The following is a 26,931-nucleotide window of genomic DNA, read 5'->3' as shown; positions in this document are numbered from 1 at the left end:
ATTTAAAACAGGTTTCGTTCCTTATTTATTTAGCATTTTGATATCTTTAAGTAAATAGTTCGTTAGTTATAGACAAACTGAAATTGCAGTAGCATCTTTCATTTTAGAATAGATTATCTTTTAATATAAAAATGAGAGCTTTCGTTCGACAAAATTATAATACTCGGTTAAAACGTTTAAGGATCCACAGAAGAAATACATTCGCTCCATATTGTATTCATACATTCATTCATTTATTTTGTTATAACCGATTTGTTTCCTTTTGTAAATACTGCCGATATAAACCAATATAATATTTATTTTTATTTACGGAACCATAATCCATTTGCTTTAAGAAGGTAACAGGATTTATACTGAACAAATGATTTAAACACATGTATTAGTCACTGATTTTACAATACGGATTCATAAAGCACTTACTAAATATAGTGAGCACAAATCTTTGCCTAGCGGTCGTTAACACGGACGTTTAGTGCTGCCTTTAAATACTTAAATAACAACAGCTTTACAGATATTAACCTTAATGGATCCTATGTTGCATTCTGTGGTCATCTATCTATATCTTATCTTCTTCTTCTTTCTTATATATAAAAATGAATCGCAAAATGTGTTGGTAAGCGCATAACTCGAGAACGGCTGAACCGATTTCGATAATTCTTTTTTTATTATATTCCTTGAAGTACGAGGATGGTTCTTATGTAGAGAAACCGTAAACATGTACCACGGGCGAAGCCGGGGCGGACCGCTAGTCTTATATATAAAAATGAATCGCAAAATGTGTTGGTAAGCGCATAACTCGAGAACGGGTGGACCGATTTCGATAATTCTTTTTTTGTATATTCCTTGAAGTACGAGGATGGTTGTTATGTAGAGAAAACGTAAACATGTACCACGGGCGAAGCCGGGGCGGACCGCTAGTTCATAATGCATAGGAATACTGCAACTTGTCGCTGACTGTGACTAGCATAGTTATAAATGTAGGAAAGTGAGGTTACTTATTTCAGTCACTTATTTTAGCGCAATTTCAGTACGAATATTCACTTAGAGCATTTAACAACATATTTTTTGTTAGTTCACCGCATTTATTGTATGCAAATGATAAAGGTATTTTTATACATTAGAATAAAATTTAAAATGTAGGTACTGTTTATTGGATACTTTGATCATCAAATAGTGCGTAATCTACTATAAAACAAAGTCACATACCGTTGTTTGTATGTCTATATATTTAAAATTTTTCGTAACAGATAGTACTATATACAGATAGTACTTCATGAGGAATGTTTTAGTATATAGATAATTTGTTAAGTTTTAGACAAAGTGGGCGAAGACGCGGGTAGATAGCTTGTATAATATTGAAATTCAAATTCAAAGCAGGCAATGAGTAGTCGGTCAGTATAACTACGTTAGATTACATTATCACCTCTATATTGATTTCCGATGGTCTGCCGAGGCTCAGATTATTGAGTTAATACCAGGCATTAGCATAAGATGATATATAACTAGATTCTGAGCTCTACTCTATTTGAAGTAAGATTAAAGTATATCTACGTAACTTGTTCTTCATGTTATTTTAATGTATTGAATGGTGAAGATCCGTAGAAGGTAGCGTAGTTTTTTTTTTAATAAATCCTACTAATATTATAAATGCAAAAGTTTGTGAGAAGTGTGTGTGTGTGTTTGTTACTCTTTCACGCAAATACTACTGAACTGATTACAATGAAATTAAGCATATAGAATATAGAGGGTAACTTGGATAGGTTTTATCCCGGAAATCCCACGGGAACGGGAACTACGCGAGTTTTTTTTTTGAAAACGCGGGCGAAGCCGCGGGCGGAAAGCTAGTTCCGTAATATAATAGTGATATCAAAAGAGTTTATCATTACGTATGTTAAAAATTTTGTGTTTTATTAACATAGTACATAAAAATGTATAAAATATTAGTTATTTACAAATTATTTCGTTATTTCGAATATAACTTCGAATCATTAATTTGACGCATTCGTGGAAGCGAAGTGAAACTTAGTAGTTTTTTTTTAGTAAATAGTTAAGTATATTAGAGGCCATTGTTATACGTTTTTTTTAGTAATATTTCAAATTTATTTTATTATGTTTATTAGATTTCAAAAAATCGAACTTAATAATACAACGTTTTAGATCAGAAAAATAAAATTATAAATATTCCATAGATAATTTTCTTAACAGGAAGATCAGACTTCTTGCTTGTTAATTAATAAACAGAGTTTATAACTTACACTGAGTTTGTTGAATAAACTCAGATTTTGTTCGATTAAAATAGTATAAATAGCTTTTAAGATTCTTTACTTTAACAAAATATTTTAGCAGAATATAGGTAGCTAGTTTAATAATTAAAATTATAGTATACTCGATTTCCGGCGGCTTCGCCCACGTTTTCAAAGAAAAACTCGCATAGTTGCCGTTCCCGTGGAATTTCCGGGATAAAACCTATTCTATGTGTTATTCCAAGTTACCCTCTATATGTGTGCTAAATTTCATTGCAATCTGTTCAGTAATATTTGCGTGAAAGAGTAACAAACACACACATATCCTCACAAACTTTCGCATTTATAATATTAAGTAGGATAGGATTATAATATTAGTAGGGTAAGATAAACAATTTTTTGTATAAAATTAACGAATAATTAATACAACGTTCTGTAATCCTAAAAAGCATTATTATTTTAAAATACATAAATATCATTTAATTGAACGATTAAAAACATACCTAAGTAAATACATATAATTTAGTTGAACGATTAAAATTTTATAAAACTGAAATGTAGCAATAAATAAACATCAATGCTATTCAAAATAATAACATTGTCAGAGGGATCATGTAAATGCCATCTAAATGTAGATATTTCACATTTAAATTTAAATTCAAAGCAATCTCATAAATCATAATGCAATATTTTGTAAATCGACATGTTTAAACAACAACCTTCATAAAGGTACAGTGTTTTAATATTTTGTATGCGATTATTAACCGACTTCAAAAAAAGGAGGGGGTTATTCGCCTTGTTGTTAATACTACACTAATATCTATACTAATATTATAAAGCTGAAGAGCTTGTTTGTTTGAATGCGCTAATATCAGTAGCTACTGGTCCTATTTGAAAAAATCTTTCGATGTTAGCCCATTTATCGAAAAAGGCTATATTATAATGAGACCAACAGCAACATTGGGGCGGAGCAATGCGGGTAAAAGCGCAGGGCACAGCTAGTTCAATAATAAAGTCGTTTATTCTCATATAGACATCAATTTTCATAACAAGATAATGTCTTTTGAAAATACCACAATATCGTATTACGTTAGATCAGATAACAGTATAAATACTGTTATAATTATAGAGTAAATAAATACCCATAATCATAGTAGAAATCCAACCCTGTATTACTTTGAAACTGGCAAAGATTATTTACGCAGATGCGATAAGTTTTTGGGATAGTACTTATATCAAAGATGATTCTTATAATATTCTATAGAAACTTCTTTTTAATATTTATTTCGTATGAATTTAAAATCTTTTGGAAATTTTATATTAGCAAAGAAATAAATTACGTGTCTATTTTCCAAGTATTTTTTCAATCATATAAAAGCAATAGAAGGATTTTGATGAAACCTTCTTAGAAAAGACAAGATTTAAAGTACGGGGTGATGAGGTGAAATAATATATAAAATTTTGATGACAATGAGAAAAAATAAAGTTAATCCTATTTGTCAAATAACAATTTTGTTCTCAACAATCTGTCTACAATCTTAGCAATTTTTTATTTATTGAAAAAGTTTTTTTCCAACAATAGTGTTTTGAATGTTCAGTTACATCGTTAGCAGAGGTTTTAAAAGAATTACTTTTATCTCGTAATTTGAGAGGGAAGTTTTGTGGATTTCTTTGTTTCTATTGTGAAGATGATTGATTACGGAAATGTGAGGGTTGTCGCTCATTGGTTGAAAGTTGTTGGTACTTTTATTTAGAAGAATTCGCTTAGGAGATGTTTTGACAAAGCGTTCTACAATTATTTTTGAAGTGACTGATTTATAACGCGTTTTGTGTAACGATTTGTCAATAGGTCTTATTGAAGCGAAACTTCTTTATCGGGGTTGGAAAAAAATTTAGTGTAACATATTTTTTTCGTTACGCGTGACATTTTTCCGTTACGCGCCATCATTTTCTTATCGCGACTACGCGTGATTCGACGTAAAGTTGCATATAGTAAATTATTTTTTGAAAAATAAGGTCATAAAGAAGTTTCACTTCTTACGTGTGTACACGTACACATTTTTTTTATATTTGATAACTTTTAATTTCTTATGAATCCAAAATTATATTATGATAGGTTTAATGTCTAAATTATCTTTTATTAATAATGTGTAAATTATCTTTTATTTAAATGGACCATCAAACAAAAATACATAATATTAATAAGTTGTGTTAAGCAACTTCTTATTTATGGCGCTTTATCTCTATATATTTTTATTAATATTGAACAAAACGTATCAAATATCTAGGAATTCTTCACAAAATTCTACGTTTATACGACAACACAACGCCTTTAAAGGAATTTTAAAACCAGTATATTCCCCTGAGAATGCTTCCTACCGCTTTAAGTTTAGTTACGTGGAAAATGTTTGATTTATTTTACACCTTAATTTTATGATATTAAGGTTCAATTTTAATGGTTTTTAGAATATTATGAGTTTTATATATCTTTGTGTCTATCTTTATTGTATTGTTACGACTGGATACTTGCTCTTTGAATATATAACACTTGCAGGACATTTTGCCAAAGCTAAAAATGGCAGTATAAAATGTGCTATGCATGAAAACTAATAGTCAGCCCCGGCTTTTCCCGTAGTAGATACATATATAGGCTAGCAGAACTCTAACGGTGTAAAGCAGAGCTACAACAGTGAAATTTTTGAAATCGAATCGAATCCTAGGATATTAATTCAAAATCACACACTTAAAAACCTTTCTTCTTGTAAATACGGCCTCTGATTAATTATTATTAGGAAAGGCAACAATATCAAAGACTGTAACATAATATACAAACTGATATAGAATATCTTTCTAGAAATAATATACGATATTCGCTTCGGTTCAAGTTTGATATGAAATACCAGTATAAGTTGACCTTCAAGTTGTATCACGGGCCACGGCATAGGTACCCTAGAGGCGAAGAGCTTACAAATATTTTAGACCAAAACCAATTGTACGAAATTACGATTATATATAGGTATATAGATTATACAATTGTAATACAGAGAATGTTGGTATCACTTAAAAGTTTATTTTTAAAGTGAAACTTTTATTACATCGTCTCAAACTTTTTGGTCTGTGTAGCGCATGTCGCGTGTATCGTACCTACCTACTACCTATACCTACTCGGCAGCCGACCGTCACGCGACATGCGCTACACAAAGCAGTGTTCGGAACCGTTCGAACAGTTTCACTTTTACCGTGGTTTCATAAAACCACACAACATTTTTTTTGTATGTTCTGTAAAATATAGAGAATATGTAATTCTATCAGATATTATAATGAACTGGGCCACAACTAAATTGAAAACACGATTTCAAGACGAAGCTACATTTTTCTTCACGACTCTAACATACTCAAACAAATATTTAAACTGAAGTAAGCGACGATATTTCTAAATTACTTTAATAATATTTAGGTATATCTAGTTCTAACTTCAAACTGTCTTGTTATAACTTAATAAACACCACAATTTCAAACACTTCTAAATTACAAAGCATATAAGCGAATAATTTGAAAAGACGCATGTAACGCCTCTCCTTTGAACTGCTATGTTATTTCACATACCCTATAATTTTGCCATGTAAATAATGTCACGTAACCCCAACCAAGGGTGTAATCATGGATCTTATTTCGATATTCCACGAGAATATTCGTAGCGCGATTTTTAAGACATTAATATGTTCTATATTTTAAATTACAAGGAATTTTAAATAAAATGGATGCTACAAGCTACAATCTATACTATTTGTTTGTTTGAACGCGCTTATCTCAGGAACTACTGCGGCCGATTTGAAAAATTATTTCGGTATTAGATAGCACATTCATCGAGGAAGGCTATAGGCTATATATCATCACGCTAAGGCCAACAGGAGCGGAGCCACGCGGGTGAAACCGCGGAGCGCAACTAGTATTTAAATATAGTACGCATTCTCGAAACTAGCTAAACTATTTGTATTTAATATCTGAATAATGTTAGGAGAAGCTCTGAAGATTTAAACTACATTTTGCTTGAAATATTTTTCAGAAAATTACGCTATAGAACAAGCTTACTTTAATATTGACATAAATATTATATTCAAAATAATTGAAAGGAAGCGGGCTTTAATTACGAACCGTTATTAATAATGAAAACTATTATTATTATACGATTTAATGTAAAATTTCATACCTTTTATTCAATTCCATGTCCTCATTATTTCATAGAAAAAGACAATGTAAAAAGCGCAATTTCAAAGGATATACAAGGTTTTGTTCCCGTAGAATGCAAGTTGAAGGATCTTCAATTAAGGACCGGTCCTAAGAAAGGGTCCTGTGGTACTTATGGTAAGGGGCAGCTACAATGCCTAGCTCATGAAGAAAAAGGTATACTGTGTAATGTGTACATGTCTTTTTGGAAGTGTGACAGTTTTTTGTTTAGTAGGTTGTGTTTAAAAGCATAATGTAGGTTACCTTAATTTGATTTGACATTCGTGAATAGAATAGTAGTCTATGAAAATCTTATCTTATATATAAAATTCTCGTGTCACAATGTTAGTCTGCATACTCCTCCGAAATGGGTGGACCGATTCTCATGAAATTTTCTGTGCATATCGGGTAAGTCTGAGAATCGGCCAACATCTATTTTTCATATGTACCTACCACGGGCGAAGCCGGGGCGGACCGCTAGTAATAATATTATTTTATTTGTCTTCAACACGTCTATCTACTATCAAAACAAATGAATTTTTATTGTGAAGGCACGATCAAATACTAGTGAATATGAAAAACGTGTTTTCTTCATCACGATTTTCTTTTCCTATTTTATAATTATACTTTTTTTAATATATTCAGTATCTCTATATTGTGTAAAATCCTTAAAACTTGCTGCGTTTGATATTTGGTTTTATAGCATTCAAAAATGTTTTTTTTTTGTTTAAGAATAATAATAGAAATTAGGCAAAAGAATCTCGAATCTCACCGTTCTTTAAAAAAATCTACCAGCCAAATTGACTAGGAACTAGTGCATAAAACATACCATATTACACACTATTGCATTATTCATCCCAATTACCATTGCATTTAACGCTAAAAGCCATTCACAGTCCGTGTTTTATGCACAAAGCCTAACCAGAAGCGACAACTTGATAGTTGTTCCTGACAGACATTTGGCCTGTCAAGTGGGCCGGAGCGTCATGTAGCCCATGTCATGGTATACATGCTGTTTTCCTTTGAACGAGGAGAATATGTAATACTAGGTTGCGGCCGCGGCTTTGCTTGCTAAGAAAATTAATTGTCATAGATGTCTATTTGATTGTAGAGTCATGTATCAGTATTTATAAATTAACGATTCAATTGGGAATGAAATGTTTAACTACAGAAATCAGTTGCCTGTATCTCTAGCTTTCTTTCTTTCACATAGATCACAGCGTTGCGACTTGACACAACACATAATGACAAACAAGAACACTTTCGCATTTATAATATTAGTAAGGATAGTAAGCTTAGATTTGGTTTGTTAAGGGCCGATTTTTCAATGCTTGGATAAAACTTATTTGTCGAATAATGTTTAAAACTACCATTTTAAAAACGTATTCTAATTGCCCGTATTTGACAGTTTACGTGACATTTTAATTGACAAAAAGAAAAATGATGGTCCGAACGCTGATACCGGATGCGTTAAGATACTGTAATATAAAATATAACAATAAGATACTGTAATATAAAATATTATAGTATCTTTACCGTGTGTGACGCGCTTTAATATTGTCAAAGTTTGCTATAAAAATTATTTACAGCACTACATTCTGAATATAAGGCATCCAAATATCATGATAGAGATACTTTTTCAATAGGTATCTGTATAATAAAAACGTATTTACAGGAGAGACCATTTACACATGGCATGTAAACAGTCACAGTATAAATAGCGAACATTTTGCATTTACGCGGCTTGATTTTACACGAAACATAATTCGCACATAAAAATATGCAATTGTAAGGGAAATATTGTTAAAAAATCTCTATTTCATATGTAAATTGTGCCTCGTACTGCATATAAATGCAACGAACAGTGATGTAATATAATTTCATGAGTTTAAAGCTTCAACATGAATCAAGATTCGCGCTGTTTGTAGTTTTATAGTCGTTGATACGATTATTTACATTGTAAGAATGTTAAAATTTTAAAAAGCTATAGAATATTGACGCGTTTTAATCGCGATTCAAAAAAATGTTTTTGAAAAACAATGCTGAAACAGATTATATTGTATTGAATGACGAATTAATCAATCCCTATTTAATATTATTATTATAAATGAGAGAGTATCTCTGTTTGTCTGTCTATTTCTCCTTTATGCCTCAGCCACTAGACCGATTTGGATAAAATTTGACACGATAAAGTTTGAGACCTGAGAATTCTATGGGAACTTCTATTAAATATTTATATTTCATCATCTATATCTTAATACTAGCTTACCGCCCGCGGCTTCTCCCGCTTTGTCTAAAACCTAATAAATTATATACTAAAACCCTCCTCATTAATCACTCTATCTCTTAAAAAAAACCTCATCAAAATCCGTTGCGTAGTTTTAAAGATTTAAGCATACATAGGGACATAGGGACAGAGAAAGCGACTTTGTTTTATACTATGCTATGCAAAAAAAATAAAATATTAGTTTTTATTAAACTGTTATATTAACTTCACCAAGTACACAAATACACATATAGTATTCTCATAATGTACCTACCTAAATACCTACTCAAACTTCTTACTCACTACATAATTATTATAAACTTTAAAACTTTCCTATTTACGTTCAAAACTTATACAACGAAATAAATTCTATCCTCATAATTTGGTCCTTCGATCGTAAAAGTTGAAATTAACGTTTTCACGGTAATCTCGTTTTAGATTACTTGAATCTCGTATCAAATATTATGGTCGTAATAATGGAGTCTTCCTTAGTCCTTTTATAATAAACTATCGTCGATTCATTTTGGTATAGAAAGAAAAAATTAAGAATTATGTGCAAGGTGAGTTCTATAATAGTTTAATTCCTTAATTAAACTATTATAGAATTCACCTTGTTATTTATGATTGTATTAACTATTCAATGTAAATGGATAAAAATCTGAAAATATCCAAGTTAAGTAACAAAAGTGTTAAAATTTGAAGTTGCCGCCGTCTAACATTACATTGACTATGTCACTATATGTCACAAAACTACAACGTACAGTCGAGTTGGGAGCCTCTTTTTTGTAAGTCGGTTATTAAAACAGGGAACATTAAGAGCCCAACATAATTAGCCATGAATCATAACCTTCCGGTGGGACTGAGATTTATGGCGGATGTTAGATGCATAAATCGTATTTTGTTGTTATATTTCAATATCTACTTACCTAAATAGTAATATTATAGAACTGAAGAGTACCTATTTTTGTATGGTTGAGCGATCTACTCTTATTAACGACTGGTTCGTATTGATATAATCATCATCTTCTATGATACCATATCATAGAAGGTGATGAGAATTGTTAGGACATTATAAAAATAGAAGAATGCAAATGTAGAACAATAGATTAAAGTTTAAGCTATAAAAATATCACGTTATAATATTTAGTTGTAAATTTTATTGTGCCGTCATCAGGTTGAATCTGCTGTTTTATTGAATGCCTAGCGCCTTTATTGAATGACGACATTTAATTGAATGACTAGGCAAAACAAAACAACATTGTCACCTAAAATATTTTAACTCGCTAATAAAAACCGATAAACTATAACTAAGCTAACGGAGACGGCGAGTCACAGTCTAATTTAATTGCAGTTCCCAACATGAATCGACCGCGACATGCAGTTCCTAAGCTGAAGTGACAATTTAGTCTGTGGCATTTAGCGTTTGAAATAGGAGATAATGTATTTTAGTCCTGCTTTAAAGGATTTTACATGTATAAATGACGACGCGGTTGGCGCAGTGGTAATGTAACTGCCTACTGAGCCGACGGTCCCGGGTTCGATCCCCGGTCAGGGCAAATATTTGTGTGATGAACTCAAATATTTGTTCTTGGGTCTAGGTGTTATTATCTATATATGTATTTATTAAATATTATATTTATCGTCGCCTAGTACCCACAACACAAGCCTTAATTGAACTTACTGTGGGACTAGGTCGATTTGTGTAATAATGTCCTATAATATTTATTTATTATTTATTTATTTATTTATTTATTAAATAGAGAAAATACTTGACAGTTAACGTTCTCGAATTTAAAGACGACTGACATTTTGAAGTGAAACTTTTTAAGGCGCGTTGAGGGTAAAATTTCAAGGTCGCGTCATGGCAATACCGTCACGTGATAAGACAACGATTTTGGTATCTTTCAATATTGCATAAGAAGTTTCACTTCTGACACACGTGTGCTCGGCTCTTATTTGCAAAAATAAAATTTCTTACTAAATAAATTTATTTACTTACGTGTTTACATCACGTAGGTACTTAAAAAACATAAGCGCAATATATCGTTTACTAAATACTAAAAACTTGAAGAACTAAACTTAAATATCGTTAGGTAACGCAATTTTTCTTATAATAATATTATGTCGATTTTAGTAGCTCTTAAACTATAATAATAACGACAGGACATAAAATTAAAACTGCCACAGAGAATAAAACTTAATAAGTATTCTCAAAGCGTAAATACAGATAATAATATCTCTAAACATTTTCCACACGTAGCAATATAACATAGATCACTTTAATGAAAACACCTCTGCCATATTTAATAAACAATTTTAGAACGCCAAAAGGCAAATTAACGCCTACTCATAAATTGAATAACATTTTCTTTCACCCACTCCATTTTAGTATCTGTAAATCGATATTATTATCAAATTCGCTGTTTATCATCACTACATAGTATAAAACAAAGTCGCATTCTCTGTCCCTATTTCCCTATGTCCCTTTGTACGCTTAAATCTTTGAAACTACGCAACGGATTTTGATGCGGTTTTTTTTAATAGATAGAGTGATTCAAGAGGAAGGTTTATATGTATAATAAAATCCATTAAATAGTGGAGAAGTACTGTTATTTTTGAGGTTTCTAATGTGATGTCGTAAATAATTACATTTTATCCGCTTACATTGCAAACGCAGGCTGAACCCTACGAGTTTTATCAAAATAATGTACTAAGTATTGTACACATTGAAAAGGTCTACAGAAAAGTCCGCGATGGCATATGTCTATCTCTTATGGATAACCCACAATAACTTTTTTTTGTCATTTACTTTTTACGACAAATAATGGCTAATTTTCGAAGCGATTTTAACCAATACAGCATTAATCCTTAACCAATTAAATACCTTGAATACATTGTTCATTTAATATAGATCTATATGGCCCTTTACACCGTATGATTTAAGTGAATATTTTCGAAGATATTACAGATTTAAAAATTGCGGGGCGTACCGTTTGCAGCGGTACCGGCCGGCCGGGCCACTATGTTTTTATATACAACGTTAAAAGTTTTTCTGTAGTGTATTTAGTATCAGCATTGCACCCGTGCGAAGCCGGGGCGGGTCGCTAGTATAATATAAAATTCTCGTGTCACAATGTTAGTCTGCATACTCCTCCGAAACGGGTGGACCGATTCTAATGAAATTTTCTGTGCATATCGGGTAAGTCTGAGAATCGGCCAACATCTATTTTTCATATGTACCACGGGCGAAGCCGGGGCGGGCCGCTAGTTTTCTATAAATAGAACTTTAGATCAATCTTCATACTTATTAAGACCCTTTAAGAGACTTCAGTCAGGAAGGTTTCTTGTTATGATTTGAATATAATTTTAGATAATGTAACAAAAAGGGTAAAGAGTTAAACATCTTATTATATAGATATTTTAAACCTATTTTTGTTACAATTATAGGAATATCCTTTTTGCCTCCCTTTACTATGTCTTGATATGACCGCCTCCTTGGTACAGTGGTTGACGCATGAGCGTAGAACCGAGGGGTCCCGGTGGAGACGAAGAAAAAAAAATGTCTCGGTCTGGCAGGACACAGAAGGCTGATCACCTACTTGTCCCTAAAGAAAAATCGATCAGTGAAACAGATGTATGTATAATGCATCTGCCCCTTACCCCACTAGGGGGACACGGGACTTCACTTTTATAATATGTCTTAGGATTTGTAAAACAATTTTTCATTCAACTCTTATAGAAGCTACATAGTATAAAACAAAGTCGCTGTCTGTCCGTCTCTATGTATGATAAAATTATTAAACTACGCAACGGATTTTAATACCATTTTTAAGTTAAATTGCATTGCTTCTATCGCGGGCCTTGAGCGCGGGGACCGAATCCAGAACTTCCGTAACGAAAAAAACCTCACGCTCCCCACTCCGACGGGCGCGGAGGTGTGGCTTGAAGGCACGCTATGCAATAGCTTTACCGCGGCAGTCCTCGAGTGCCACACGTCTTTTTTTTTTTAAATAGATAGACTAATTTTTGAGGAAGGTTATAGTATATAATTTATTAGGATAGACAAGGTGGGCGGGCGGGAAGCTAGTATTATTATAATATACGTGTTTAGCTCTAAAGTGCACACGAAACTAAGCAGTATTATACATTATCCTTACTTCATATGTTTAGTGCAACCTCAGTAGGTACTAAAGGAGTTGGGTGACCGCAAGCATAAATCCCTGAAGCATAATTTGAACACATTTCGAGGCACCATTAACATACACATCCCTACAATATTTTATATATTATCTCTAGTTATATAATATGACTGGTTGGTTTGGTTGGTAGTGGCTCTGCCTTCCAAGCCAGAGGTCGTGGGTTCGATTCCCACCCGGGGCAAATATTTGTGTGATGAACACAGATGTTTGCTCTGTGTCTGGGTGTTAACCCAGATGTTACTGAAACAATTTTTGTTATCATATTAAGGTGAAATTTACATATTGTGTCCATATTGCAAAAAGTTTAACTGGAAAAATAGTATAAAAATTTTATCTATTATGGAAATCTCGGAAAATGGTGTGCTTTTAAAAGGACGGTAGTAATTTGTACTACTAAGTAGGTAGACTATGATATTAATATGACAACATACATTTCACATAATATATTTATGTAGCAATATGAAAGTTTTCAAAACATAATTTAGGATGCAAGGTTCCATTACATTTAGGACAATAGAAATTGGCTTTCTTGTGACATTCTATACACCGAAGCTGCTTATCTCTGTACCTAATGATGTGATCTTTTCCATCAAATCCAGAGGTTTCACGGAAACTCTAGCACCTTTACGTTCCTCATTCTTATATGTTTCGAGCAGAGCAGTTCCAACACTTCTACGAATGTAGAGATAATCATAATGGCCCCCTTTTACTTATATATTTGCCAAGAATTATGTATTGCCATATCTAGTCCATGACAAGTCAAAGAAAAATACCACTTCTTGCCTCTGATAGATGTCTTGTACAAACCGATGCTCTGGTCGGATCTGTCCACCCCTCCCATTTTCTCGTACTTTTTTACGACAACTATATATTATTCTTCTGTTGTTGTGAAAATCTCTTTACCGTAGACACAGGCTGAATCGTATCAGAGTTTGATACAACAGTCACAACATTGTTATCATTCGATTTGCAAAATAAATTTGTTCTGCTCTGGTCAATTGATGCTTGAATGTACCTTGTGGTGTCTTTTTCAATTCTCAAAGGCAGCAGGCAAAGGGCATTTCGCTTTTCACGTACTGTGCCAGTAGCCTTTATTCCTTGTACTCGAAGTTCATCAATGAGATGAATGGACGTAAAAAAGTTGTCAAAAAATAAATGGAATGCAGCTTTGCCGCAGTACATCGGCATACTGTAATACAACGCTTGCACCCAATCCCAGAGGCTTTTGGTATTTGTTTTGATTACCAACATCATTCGATTGTCCTTGGTATTGATCACACCAAACTATGCAACCTAACCGTGTCACTCCGACCCAAAATTCATACCCCCATCTCCCAGTTTCCCTCTTATGAATTGCTTGCATGGATGGCCGCCATAGTAGGGCACCATGGCTTCGTCGATGCTGTGATGCTCTTCAAAGAGTGCATGCGCAAAAAAGTACTCTGTAGTAGTACATATTACTACTGGCCTTTTAAAAGAACGGCAATTAAAACTGCATAAATATCACAAATAAAATGTAATCTAATAGTAGGTAATATATATTTCTGATAAAACACGTTTCAAATTACGTGTATTTAAAACAAATCAAGTAATTTGTTGTAATTTATTGATAATACATTTAACTTGATTTATCCATGGAAAATAGCAGAAATTCTAAAATTATTTAAAAATATACCACTGTTATAAAACGACACAACACTTTAATTTTCCAATTCCTACAACCGTGAGGTGCCAAATGAATATAATTTTTTTTTTCAAAAATGCCCTCATTGTTAATAATAATTTTATTTATGGTGCGTTCTTTTAAAAGAACGATAGTAACAACTGGGTTAATTATCTATATAAATATTTATTTAAAATTATATATATACATATATGTATGTTTATCAGCCATTTGGTTTCCATAACACAAGCATACCTAAGCTTAGTATGGGATCAGATCGTGCCGTGTGTGAAAATTGTCTTGAATATTATTTTATTTATTATTATTGTCCTGATTATCACTACATAGTATAAAACAAAGTCGCTTTCCCTGTCCCTATGTCCCTATGTCCCTTTGTACGCTTAAATCTTTGAAACTACGCAACGGATTTTGATGCGGTTTTTTTTAATAGAGAGAGTGTTTCAAGAGGAAGGTTTATATGTATAATAACATCCATTAAATAGTGGAGAAGTACTGTTATTTTTGAGGTTTCTAATGTGATGTCGTAAAAAATTACATTTTTTCCGCTTACATTGCAAACGCAGGCTGAACCCTACGAGTTTTATCAAAATAATGTACTAAGTATTATACACATTGAAAAGGTCTATAGAAAAGTCCGCGATGGTATATGTCTATCTCTTATGGATAACCCACAATAACTTTTTTTTGTCATTTACTTTTTACGACAAATAATGGCTAATTTTCGATGCGATTTTAACCAATACAGCATTAATCCTTAACCAATTAAATACCTTCAATACATTGTTCATTTAATATAGATCTATATGGGCTTTTACACCGTACGATTTAAGTGAATATTTTCGAAGATATTACAGATTTAAAAATTGCGGGACGTAGCGTTTGCGGCGGTACCGGCCGGCCGGCCGCCCGGCTATATGTACCTATTTTTTACCCCGTGTGCGAAGACGGAGCGGGCCGCTATGTTTTTATATACAACGTTCACAGTTTTCCTGTAGTTTATTTAGTATCAGCATTGCACCCGTGCGAAGCCGGGGCGGGTCGCTAGTTTAATATATAAAATTCTCGTGTCACATACTAGTTACCATACTCCTAGGAAACGGCTGATTGTTGTTAAATTTTGTATGCCTATTGTGTAGGTATGAGAATCGGCCAACATCTATTTTTCATTTACCTAAGTGATAAGAGCAAATCAACGCTTTCACACAAGAATTACCGAACCGATTTGGATGAAATTCGGTTCAGAGATAGCTTGAGATCTTAGCAACGACATGAGATAAGATATCAGAAATTCCAAGGAAACAGGAACTATGCGGAATTTTCTTTGACTACGCGGGCGTTGCCGCGAGCAGAAAGCTAGTTTTTTTTCTCGTATACTCTATGTAAAAATAGAGTGACAAGACTGGAGTGAACATTTTAAAGTATTCGCTTGGCTGTATTTTAGAAAACCTGAGGAAACTTTGTAATAATAAATTGTAAGAGTAATTTTTGTAGCAAATAATACAACTTTGGTTTTCATGTAGATTGGAATGGAAACTGCAGTGCTGTGTTTATTTGTCATTGCTCTGAAATGCATATGAAAGATTTTAACTGTTGATTATCAAAATGACGAGACGTTACTTATTTGCTTTTTTTATTTAATGTGAGGGCGTTGAGGCTTCAAATTTATGTTTGTATGTATGTAAACAACTCCTTTAAACGGATAGATATAATTGAAACTTTGTAAACTTTAAGAATCGATGACAATACAATAATTTGATTTCATTAATGTTTATATTTTTTTCACTACATTCATTATTTCATATTTCATACAAAGAAAGCCGCGGGATAAATTTAGCACGTACACAAAAGTGTCACAGATTTTTATGATTTTTGTTGTCTAAAACCTAGTCCAGTCTGTGGGGAAATGTAAAAGCCTCTGCTCTACAAAAGGTGGCGTAGAAAATGTTTTGAAACAATATTGTTTAGGTATGAAAGGTTAATAAAAATCCAAGTTTTCGACCTTGACGGACCCCGGCGCTAGCCGCCATCTTGAATTAAAGGTGCTAAAATTAGGTATATTTTAAATAACTTCTCAATTGTTTACTGAATCACAAAAGTGTCTATGAGGGGTTCAAAGAAGACAAAATTACCTACATTTTTTTCATACATGATTATTCTGTAAGTCTTAAAGTTAAAAAGTTACAAGCGACGGAAATAATAATATTTACAGAAATCATATAATTTTAATTTTGTTTAAAAATTGTGCAGCAATCTTTTTTTATTCTTTTTGATGGCCCAGGCTGGTTAATGGTGGCTTCTTCATTATCGTCGCTGAAATTTTCTGTTTCATTGTCTGTATTTTTAGTTTCCAACCATGAAATTTCGTCGATTAAATTTACTTTTTATTGATAACTTTATGAATCGTTCATATCGGATATCTTCTAAGGATTCCTTATCCATGTCCCCTACGTAAAAAGTTACTAGAAAGCGTGCTCCAGCGTCTTCGATTTCTTCTGGTCATGATGACGAAATTTCATGGTTGGAAACTAAAAATACAGACAATGAAACAGAAAATTTCAGCGACGATAATGAAGAATCCACCATTAACCAGCCCGGGCCATCAAAGAGAATTAAAAAATGATAGCTGTACAATTTTTAAACAAAATTAAAATTATATGATTTCTGTAAATATTATTATTTCCGTCGCTTGTAACTTTTTACCTTTAAGACTTACAGAATAATCATGTATGAAAAAAATGTAGGCAATTTTGTCTTCTTTGAACCCCTCATAGACACTTTTGTGATTTAGTAAACAATTGAGAAGTTATTTAAAATATACCTAATTTTAGCACCTTTAATTCAAGATGGCGGCTAGCGCCTGGGTTCGTCAAGGTCGAAAACTTGGATTTTGATTTACCTTTCATACCTAAACAATATCATTTCAAAACATTTTCTACGCCACCTTTTGTAGAGCATAAATACCTACAGACTGGATTAACCGAAGCTGGTGAAAAATTTATTCGCTGCCTACATGACAGGCGTCGGATACGTTTTTCAATCAAGCTGAGGTTTCCTACGGCTATAGGACTTCCGTTATGAAATTTCGTGTTCTATATTATGTCTCAAACCTAACTTTTTGCTTTGGTAATTTACAATTCTTGATACTAACGTAATTTAATATGTAATTTTATCTGTATCATTTACTTTGAAAAGGAAAACTTTGACATTTTCAAAGTCAAATATTATGAAAGGTCATGTAAATTACAATTGATATTTTATAACCGTAGTCACTGAAATAAACGTTCAATTTTGATCTGTGCACACATGACACTTGACACTGGCAGAATCCGTCCTTTTGGGATTGGGAAGGCCATAGACAAAAAAGAAGAAGAAGAAGAAATAATACATATTATGTCAATGTCTTTTATTTCGGCCAAGAAAAATAATGTGGGGCGATGAAAAACAAAGTGAAATTTGTTAGCAAAAAATAATAAAGTTTATTAATTGGTTCGTATGTTGTTTATAATAGGTCAACTTCCTATTTGTATTATATTAGTTACAAAATTCGACGTATTACTTTGACCTGAAAAAACGGTCCTATATAAGACCCTAGCTCCTGAAGATTTTTGGATAACCAATCATCTTAATTTATATGTATGTGTTAAAGTTATTAATACGTAATTCCTTTATCGTGGACCGCCTCCTCGGTACAGTGGTAGTTGCGTGAGCGTAACACCGAGGGGTCCTGGGTTCAATTCCCGGTGGAGACGAAGAAAAAAAATGTCTCGGTCTGGTAGTACAACAGAAGGCTGATCACTTACTTGTCCGTAAAGAAAATCGATCAGTGAAACAGACGAAAAATGAAAATGAAAAAGAAAAATTATTTATTTCAGCAAAAAACACAGTAGGTAACAGAACAAATTTAATAATATCAGAATTTGCTGTCGCTTATTATACATTATTAACTGTAGATGTATAATGCATCTGCCCCTTACCCCACTAGGGGACATGGGACTTCAAAAAATTCCTTTATATTATGTAAAGTTATTCGGCGATTTACATTGAACTTAAAAACAACAATATACCCAGACTAGTTTTGGCGACTTATAAAACAACAAGCCCCTTATTAATTCCATTATTGCATGAAAAATGAAACCAACAATTTGAAATGATTAATTGATAGCCAATATGAAATGGATACTATCATTAAATTTCCGCAAATTATTTTCAGTGTTTTAACTAATTGCTTTTGACTGATTAAACGTAATATCCATTTAATTAATTAAAATGCATATAATATTTGCTAAGTTACAAGGATAACAAATAGTAATAATTTGTAAGTGCTGAAATATGATAGAGAGGCAAATATGAAATTTAATGCGAGCAAGAGGGAGGGATTGAAAAAAATTCAGAGCGGCAATGTTGAAAAACTAGACAATGCTTTATCATACAAAAATGTATGGAAACATCGATTATAATATATTTTTGTATAAAGTAGGTGAAACAAATTTGTTCAAAGTACGTTATTTGGATGGTTGGATTTTATGGCGTAATATATAATCTTATGGAGAGAATACTTATTCCCCAAAGGTCTCACCTTTCAAAGCAGTTAATTTTGTTTCCTTAAAATTATATACATACTAGCGGTCCGCCCCGGCTTCGCCCGTGGTACATATGAAAAATAGATGTTGGCCGATTCTCAGACTTACCCGATATGCACAGAAAATTTCATGAGAATCGGTCCACCCGTTTCGGAGGAGTATGCAGACTAACATTGTGACACGAGAATTTTATATATAAGATTACAATATTTTCTCACTAATAATAATAAATGTGGAAGGTAAAATTAATTTCGAGCGTGTTCTGAATTGTTTTTCTGCAATATAAAAATCTATCCCACTGAACAAGTTTCAGGTTTTATTTCATTAATAATTAGGTTCGTTAGTAGTCTAGAAACGTAATATTTTAATAAAAATATATCTTATTATTATATTGGCTAGTTCTATAACTTTTTATACATTGCCCATTGAACTGTGAATGAGACTTTCTTATTAAAGTTTGTTTTATCAACTTGTGTTATAAATTTTGAATTTAATTCAATTTTTTTAATGAAATTTTGTTTATATATTTTAATATTGTCGAAAAACACTTATTACAAGAAGTATTTTTCATTTATAATCATTTTCAAGAGTCTAAAGTATAGATATTATATTTTGTTATCTTCTAACGTGCTTAAGTCCTTGTAACAAATATTTGATGTGACATCGTGGTATTAAGCTGCGTCTACGCTAGACGAACCGAGCACGAGCGAAGCACAAGCGGAGCCGTTCTCGGCTTCGTCGTGTGTTGTCTCGGCTTGTAAGTTGGTCCACACTAGACGAATTGTGTTCGGCTCGTGCTCCGCTCGTGCTCAGCTGTCCTAGCGTAGACGCAGCTTTATGTGTCAATAGTTTCTTGATACATGCTTTTTAAATTCAACTCAAAGTCAAGCTTTAATTTGTTGTATGGACGATACAAAGGCAGGCAACAGACAACTCAATATGTTACTTATCTCTTATTTACTTTGAACTTTATTTCGATAAATGTATCTTTAAAACATTGAGTTAAAATAACGTGATTCAATGTTCAACCTTTAAAAATATCTTTCATAATCTTCCCCGACGTAATCCATTTTCCATATAATATTTGTACTAAATAAAATAATATTTAGCAATTAGAGTTAGATGAGAGTTCAAAGGACGCTTATAAAATGCAAATATTAACAGATAACGTTCGCTGAAATCGGGGTGTCGTTAAATTTATTATTTATACGTATTTTTTCACGTAAATCCGATGCGAGAATGTTTTTATGGGCCATTTTTTCCATCACTAAGCCCGCGGGTTTGGTATAAAATAATATATGTCAACGGAGGCGTGTTTTACTTGTTTTTACATTTACTTCGGTTGTGAATGTGTTACTAACATGTTTAATATAAGTTTATGATATTTTGTGGTAAACAATAATTTATATTTTGTGCTAGCTCTCTGTATATTTCATATCAACTCATCACTTATGTGTAAATTAAAAAAAAATATCGCACAATCAACCTTTCTTCTATATTTTAGTTTCATAGTTCATTTTCGAACAATCGATACGTCATAAGGTGTTTTATTTTAATTTTTAAATCAGTACCATTAGTTATTACTTTTATAAAATCTCCTCAAAATGTAAACAAATGTTTGTCAATGACGCCTATCTATTAAACAGCGAAAAGATACGCAGATAATAATATATAGTTATAGCATAACATCCATACTAATATTATAAATGCGAAAGTAACTCTGTCTGTCTGTCTGTTACTCAATCACGCCTAAACTACTGAACCAATTTGAATGAAATTTTGTATGGAGTTATTTTGATACCCGAGAAAGGACATAGGCTACCTTTTTTTGCGAAATATGTACCACGGGCGAAGCTGGGGCGGACCTCTAGTTTGCTATAAAAATGACTACAGTTTTTCAAGCTAACTAGAAATATCTAGATCCAGTACCAGCCTATTGAGAATTGTTGAATCTTGTCTGTCAATCCATTCATCCATACAAGACATCTGACATGTAGAGAATGCAAATAGACAGACGTCCTGACGAACTAAAAATCTATGAAAGCAACGGATTTAGAAATGGACGACGTCAGAAACGAATGTAAATTTTAAAAATTCACGCGAATTTAAGCTTGTTTTACGTAACAATAGCGGCGCATCCCGGTTCAGGGTGAGAATTTAACATGGTGCCGGATTGTATGTTACGTGGAGCCCCAATATGAGGCGCTTGAACTAAAATTAATTGAAACATAATATAAAGTAATTATTATTAACCCTGATGTTAAACTGTATTTTGTATGCTAAGATAATTAGAAATTTCTAATGTAATTTTGGTAAAATATAATTACATAATATATCCTTGTCCTTAAATCGAAGCTCGATTGAAATATAGTTGCTTACGTTTTAAATTGATATGTAGGTACGTAAAATGTTTTGTAGAGTCATCATTTTAAATGTATACTAGTAATTTCCAAATTTGTGTCATAAAAGTATTACATCGCCTTACAATAATTTGTTATTAAGTAATTTATAACTTGTTCTTAATTGCAATCTCAATTTCAAAAAAAGCTTCCTCATACAAGTTGTCTAATGGCTAAAATAAAAGCACATACACCCGTCAAAAGTAGTTGAATATATTTTCTATTATGTCATACAACTTTATTTTAAAAGCAATTTTCTATATTATACACTAATAAAAGTTTCCCAGTTACATACTACGTAATAGAGAACGCATAACAAAATCCGGGGCCCCTAAATAACTCCGTTGAGTACGTCCACACCTCCCTTTGTGCAAAATACCCTCAGAATGTCCGCTATGCTCTCGCTCCAGCTCTTTATTTTAAAGCCATTTATTGCAAACACTAATATAAGTTTCCCAGTTACATACTACATAATAGAGAACGCATAACAAAATCCGGGGCCCCTAAATAACTCCGTTGAGTACATCCACACCTCCCTTTGTGCAAAGTACCTTCAGAATGTCCGCTATGCTCTCGCTCCGGCTCTTTATTTTAAAGCCATTTACTGCAAACACTAATATAAGTTTCCCAGTTACATACTACATAATAGAGAACGCGTAACAAAGTCCATGGCCCCTAAATAACTCCGTTGAGTACGTCCAACCTCCCTTTGTGCAAAGTACCCTCAGAATGTCCGCTATGCTCTCGCTCCGGCTCTTTATTTTAAAGCCATTTACTGCAAACACTAATATAAGTTTCTCAGTTACATACTACATAATAGAGAACGCATAACAAAATCTAGGGCCCCTAAATAACTCCATTGAGTGCGTCCACACCTCCCTTTGTGCAAAGTACCTTCAGAATGTCCGCTATGCTCTCGCTCCGGCTCTTTATTTTAAAGCCATTTTCTACAAGTGTTTGTAATTTATTAAGACAAGTCTTGGAGCGCTGAATTCCCATTTGCATTAGATTTCCTTTATTACATTGCGATTTTTAAATGGACAATTTATTTTGCGTATCTGTGTAAATTATATGAATGGAACGGTTTGGATGTTTTAATTAGGTGGCGTATTCCATTGTTCCAATATGGTTTTCGTGGGTTAATTGAATTTTTAATTTGCTTATATACGCGGAATTACAGACAAAATAATTTTAGGGCAATTTAAATAATTAATTTTATATCGTTATTCAAAATGGTAGAGTAAAACTGTATAGATGGAAAAATTTATTGATATCTACACGTGACCTATGTATCTAACAAGTTTCACCTTTATTGTTGCAATGAATAAGTTAAACACACTATTATCTCGTAGACTAGGCATAGATAAGTAACACAAGAACATGATTGAACTAGTTAGATTTTAATCTAACATATTATTGTATTTCAATCTACTAATCTATCAGTGGCAAGCACATTTCATTAAATTCATAGCTCTTAAGGTCCATTATCCCATATCACATCTCCAACACACACACACCCATTCCACCTACAAAGCTTATAAAACTGCAAAGGAAAACCTACCGTCCAGCTCATAGCCCTGCCCGCCCCACTGCGGCAGCTCATGTGGATAGCCCTTAGCGTCCGTCTTGCCGATCGAGATCTTGAGGCTCTTCCACAGCTTCATCTTGATCACACCATGACGCACTCGCACATCACTTCAGAGTACATCTGGAAAGAACGGCAACTTCAATAGACTGAACATTTTTTAAGCTATTGCATAGTTTCTATCGCGGGCCTTGAGCGCGGGGACCGAATCCAGAAATTCCGTAACGAAAAAACCTCACGCTCCCCACTCCGACGGGCACGGAGGTGTGGCTTGAAGGCATGCTATGCAATAGCTTTACCGCGGCAGTCCCCGAGTGCCACACGTCTTTTTTTTTGTTTAAAGGTTTGTAGAAAATTAAAAAGAGCGCGTGTTGAGCACACTCGCAGAAGTGAAACTTATTTGGCATGATTCAAAGTTTGCAAAATCGTCGCCCTACTGACGTACGCGATTGCTCTGACGCGAACTTGAAATTTTACTCATAATTGTTTGTATTTTCAGTTTAAGAGCGAGCGCGCACGAGCAACTTTGTCTCCGCAACTTTTTTGTCTCCGCAACTATTTTGTCTCTCCCACCTATGGGCTAGTATGAAAGTGCGCGCACGTAGCGACGCAACTCCCCATACAAATTGATGGGAGAGACAAAATAGTTGCGGAGACAAAGTTGCTCGTGCGCACTGGCTCTAAATACGTATTAATAACGAACATAGAGGTACCATACAAAATAACATTACATCTTCTAAACCCTCATTAGCGAAATAAATATAGAGACGATAATTAAATACCTTGACTATAAATTAAATATCATTTTCAATTACAGTACATGTTTTAGATTAATTATTTACTCGCTCACTGCTCAGAATTTAATGAGAGTGTCATTCATATTAAATATCAAATAAGGCGCAAAAAATTACAAGACTCAGAAGTAAAGAGGCCTTCGTTAAATAACTTTTCATGACGCAGAATTAAATTACAGACTTGGTCTATTAGTTTAGTCAACGACTGGAATGTACTTACCATCTTAATTTGTTTGTATTATCAAGATAAAAACAGTTAAAATGAATTAAAAATATGTCTTCGGGACATCATTTAAAACAGGAATACTATTAACTTATCCCTACTAATATTATTTGTATGTTTGTTCGCTTGAACGCGGTAATCTTGGGAACTATACTGGTCCGATTATTGAGGAAGAATATAGGCTATATATCATCACGCTAAGACCAATAGATGCAGATTAATATGGGTAAAACCGCGGAACACAGACATTTTATAATATCTTCTATAAGGATTCTCTCGAAAAAGACGTTCTAAAATAGCAAATTACATCAACAATTCGGTTACCTGATTTCATTATCCTTACAAATTGCTCAAAGTTAAAGTAAAGACTATAGCGGTCATAATACGTCTTCAAGCATGGTTAATTCAACAGTATTGCAAGCATTGAAGTGTGTCAGATGCAATTCATAGAAACAAGTGACCCGTAACGAGCGGAAGTCTGATTTTGTGACTTCAATAGTGAATTAAAATGATGCAGTTGCGCATAATATCTTGAGTTGAATATTATATTTAGGTAGGGTTTTATATTTGGGTGAAGTGATATGACTGTTTGTGTTCTTTCGCTAGTCGGTTGCCTTTACGATTTGTAATCTAGCATAATTTTCTATGTCAGTATTCGTCATCTTTACCCTTGATAAACATTTATAAAGGTTGTTTTTAATTTAGTAACGTTTCAATTTTGTAGGCACGAATATCCCACATTAATTAATATCAACATTTTTAATAGTAGTGTAGAAGAAGTATATGATTACACAAAAATGTTAAGAATGTTAACAATCCAGAGGAGCATTATTTCCTACTAACTGTCCGCCCGCGGCTTCGCCCGCGTTTTCAAAGAAAAACGCGCATAGTTCCCGTTCCCGTTGGATTTCCGGGATAAAACCTATCCTATGTGTTAATCCAAGTTACCCTCTATATGTGTACTAAATTTCATTGTAATCGGTTCTGTAGTATTTGCGTGAAAGAGTAACAAACACACACACATCCTCACAAACTTTCGCATTTATAATATTATTGTAGGATAGGATTACATTAAAAAACATAACTTCAAAGCGTTTATGGCGAAGTCTACATGTAAATGCGGAAAGATCTGGCGCCACTCGCAATCCGGGACGCAATATTGTTAACAAGAAACAAATGCTACATGTCATCGGATACTGATGGGTTTTCACAATCGGCAGCGATGGGCCAGTAGAAGCAATCACGATGATGTAGAGGGCCTATAATTCGCCGTCTTTGTAGATTTTTATTTAGGGTCGACGCAAACGGGCCACTTACCACAACGGGCCAGCGACAGCCACTTGTCACATTTTTTCATATATTTTGTAGCGGACACTTCTGTAGCGTGTGGTACAGCTACACGTTTGCGGAGCGTCTATACAGTGTAGGTGTAGTGACGGCCACCATAGACGAGCATTTGTTGGGCCAACGCTCTCGATTATGAAGAGGGCCCATTATACAAGAAACAAATGGTACATGTCATCGGATACTCTGACAGCGTCTTGGGTTCATTTATATCGTTGACGGCTCCCATTACCGATCAAAAGGCTGTAAATACGAGCACGGAACATGATTTGCCAAAACTAGCTGAATTGGTGTGCGGTTGAGATGTAATGTAGTATGTACGTATATTTTGATGAAGACGAACCTATTTGTATAGAAAATGGAATAAATAGATTTAGGTGTGAATTATGTATGGATATATTATTGTAATTTTGTGCCGTTGTAACTAGTTATAAGTTAATTTTATTTATTTTTTATTTATTTTTTATGTATTAATGTGCATCGGTACAAATAAATGTATTTTCTTTCTTCTTTCTTTCTTTCTAAATTTTATCAGGATCTGAATTCTATGCATAGATGGGCTTTGATACTGTTTATTTTAATCATGATTATGAAAATCTTCAATTCATGTCGTTATCTATAATACAATAACGTCCCATAAGGTATGTATTCACACAACTGTATTTTACGTACCTCTGTGATATAGATTTCAAATGAGAGCATCTGGTAAGAGAAATACGATAGGCTTATTGATGTTATTTGAAATCATATTTGCCGTCGCAAAATCGTGACATATCATTATATGTCACGATTTTTCCTATTACATCAAAAACATAACTTCAAAGCGTTTATATTTAAAGACATTACTTTAGACGACTTTTTAATGAAATCGTAAAGTATTTTATCTATGTATCTATATTTTTAGATGTGAAAATAAATTATGAAGATTTGAAATCTCATTTCAATCTTAATCTTAATCTTAATCTTAATACTATTATAAAGGCGAAAGTTTGTTTGGATGTATGGATGTATGGATGTATGGATGTATGGATGTTTGTTACTCTTTCACGTAAAAACTACTGAACCGATTACAATGAAATTTAGCACACATATAGAGGGTAACTTGGATTAACACATAGGATAGGTTTTATCCCGGAAATCCCACGGGAACGGGAACTATGCGGGTTTTCCTTTGAAAACGCGGGCGAAGCCGCGGGCGGAAATCTAGTATTGAATTAAAGAAACTATTAAGACGGCTTTACATAGAGCTATTTTGTCGTAAAATATAATATGTGAACAATACAAACGTTCATGTAACATTAGCCTTATTATGGCGTCAATTAGCTGAATCATCTTCAGCAGACAAAGATACAAATTGACAGAATAAGTTGTCAGTTGTTCAGGATAT

At 33.2% G+C, this 26,931-nt stretch overlaps 1 protein-coding gene across 2 annotated transcripts in view; it reads right to left on the bottom strand.

The window, feature by feature from the left end:
- Grip (Glutamate receptor interacting protein) overlaps positions 1-26,931 on the bottom strand; it is a 252,271-nt gene that overhangs the window by 153,994 nt on the left and 71,346 nt on the right. For both annotated transcript variants that reach the window (XM_090107517.1, XM_090107518.1), the window contains exon 2: positions 23,160-23,306. In XM_090107517.1, coding sequence (XP_089963643.1) covers positions 23,160-23,262 — 103 coding nt within the window. In that variant the 5' untranslated portion in view covers positions 23,263-23,306. The remainder of the gene's footprint in view (positions 1-23,159; positions 23,307-26,931) is intronic.

The sequence above is a fragment of the Colias eurytheme genome, chromosome 11 (genome assembly GCF_061535395.1).
Source record: "Colias eurytheme isolate Ceu_HAF_F1 chromosome 11, ilColEury1 Martin Lab GWU primary, whole genome shotgun sequence".
NCBI classification, from domain to species: domain Eukaryota; kingdom Metazoa; phylum Arthropoda; class Insecta; order Lepidoptera; family Pieridae; genus Colias; species Colias eurytheme.
This window is presented reverse-complemented; position numbering and strand designations above follow the sequence as displayed.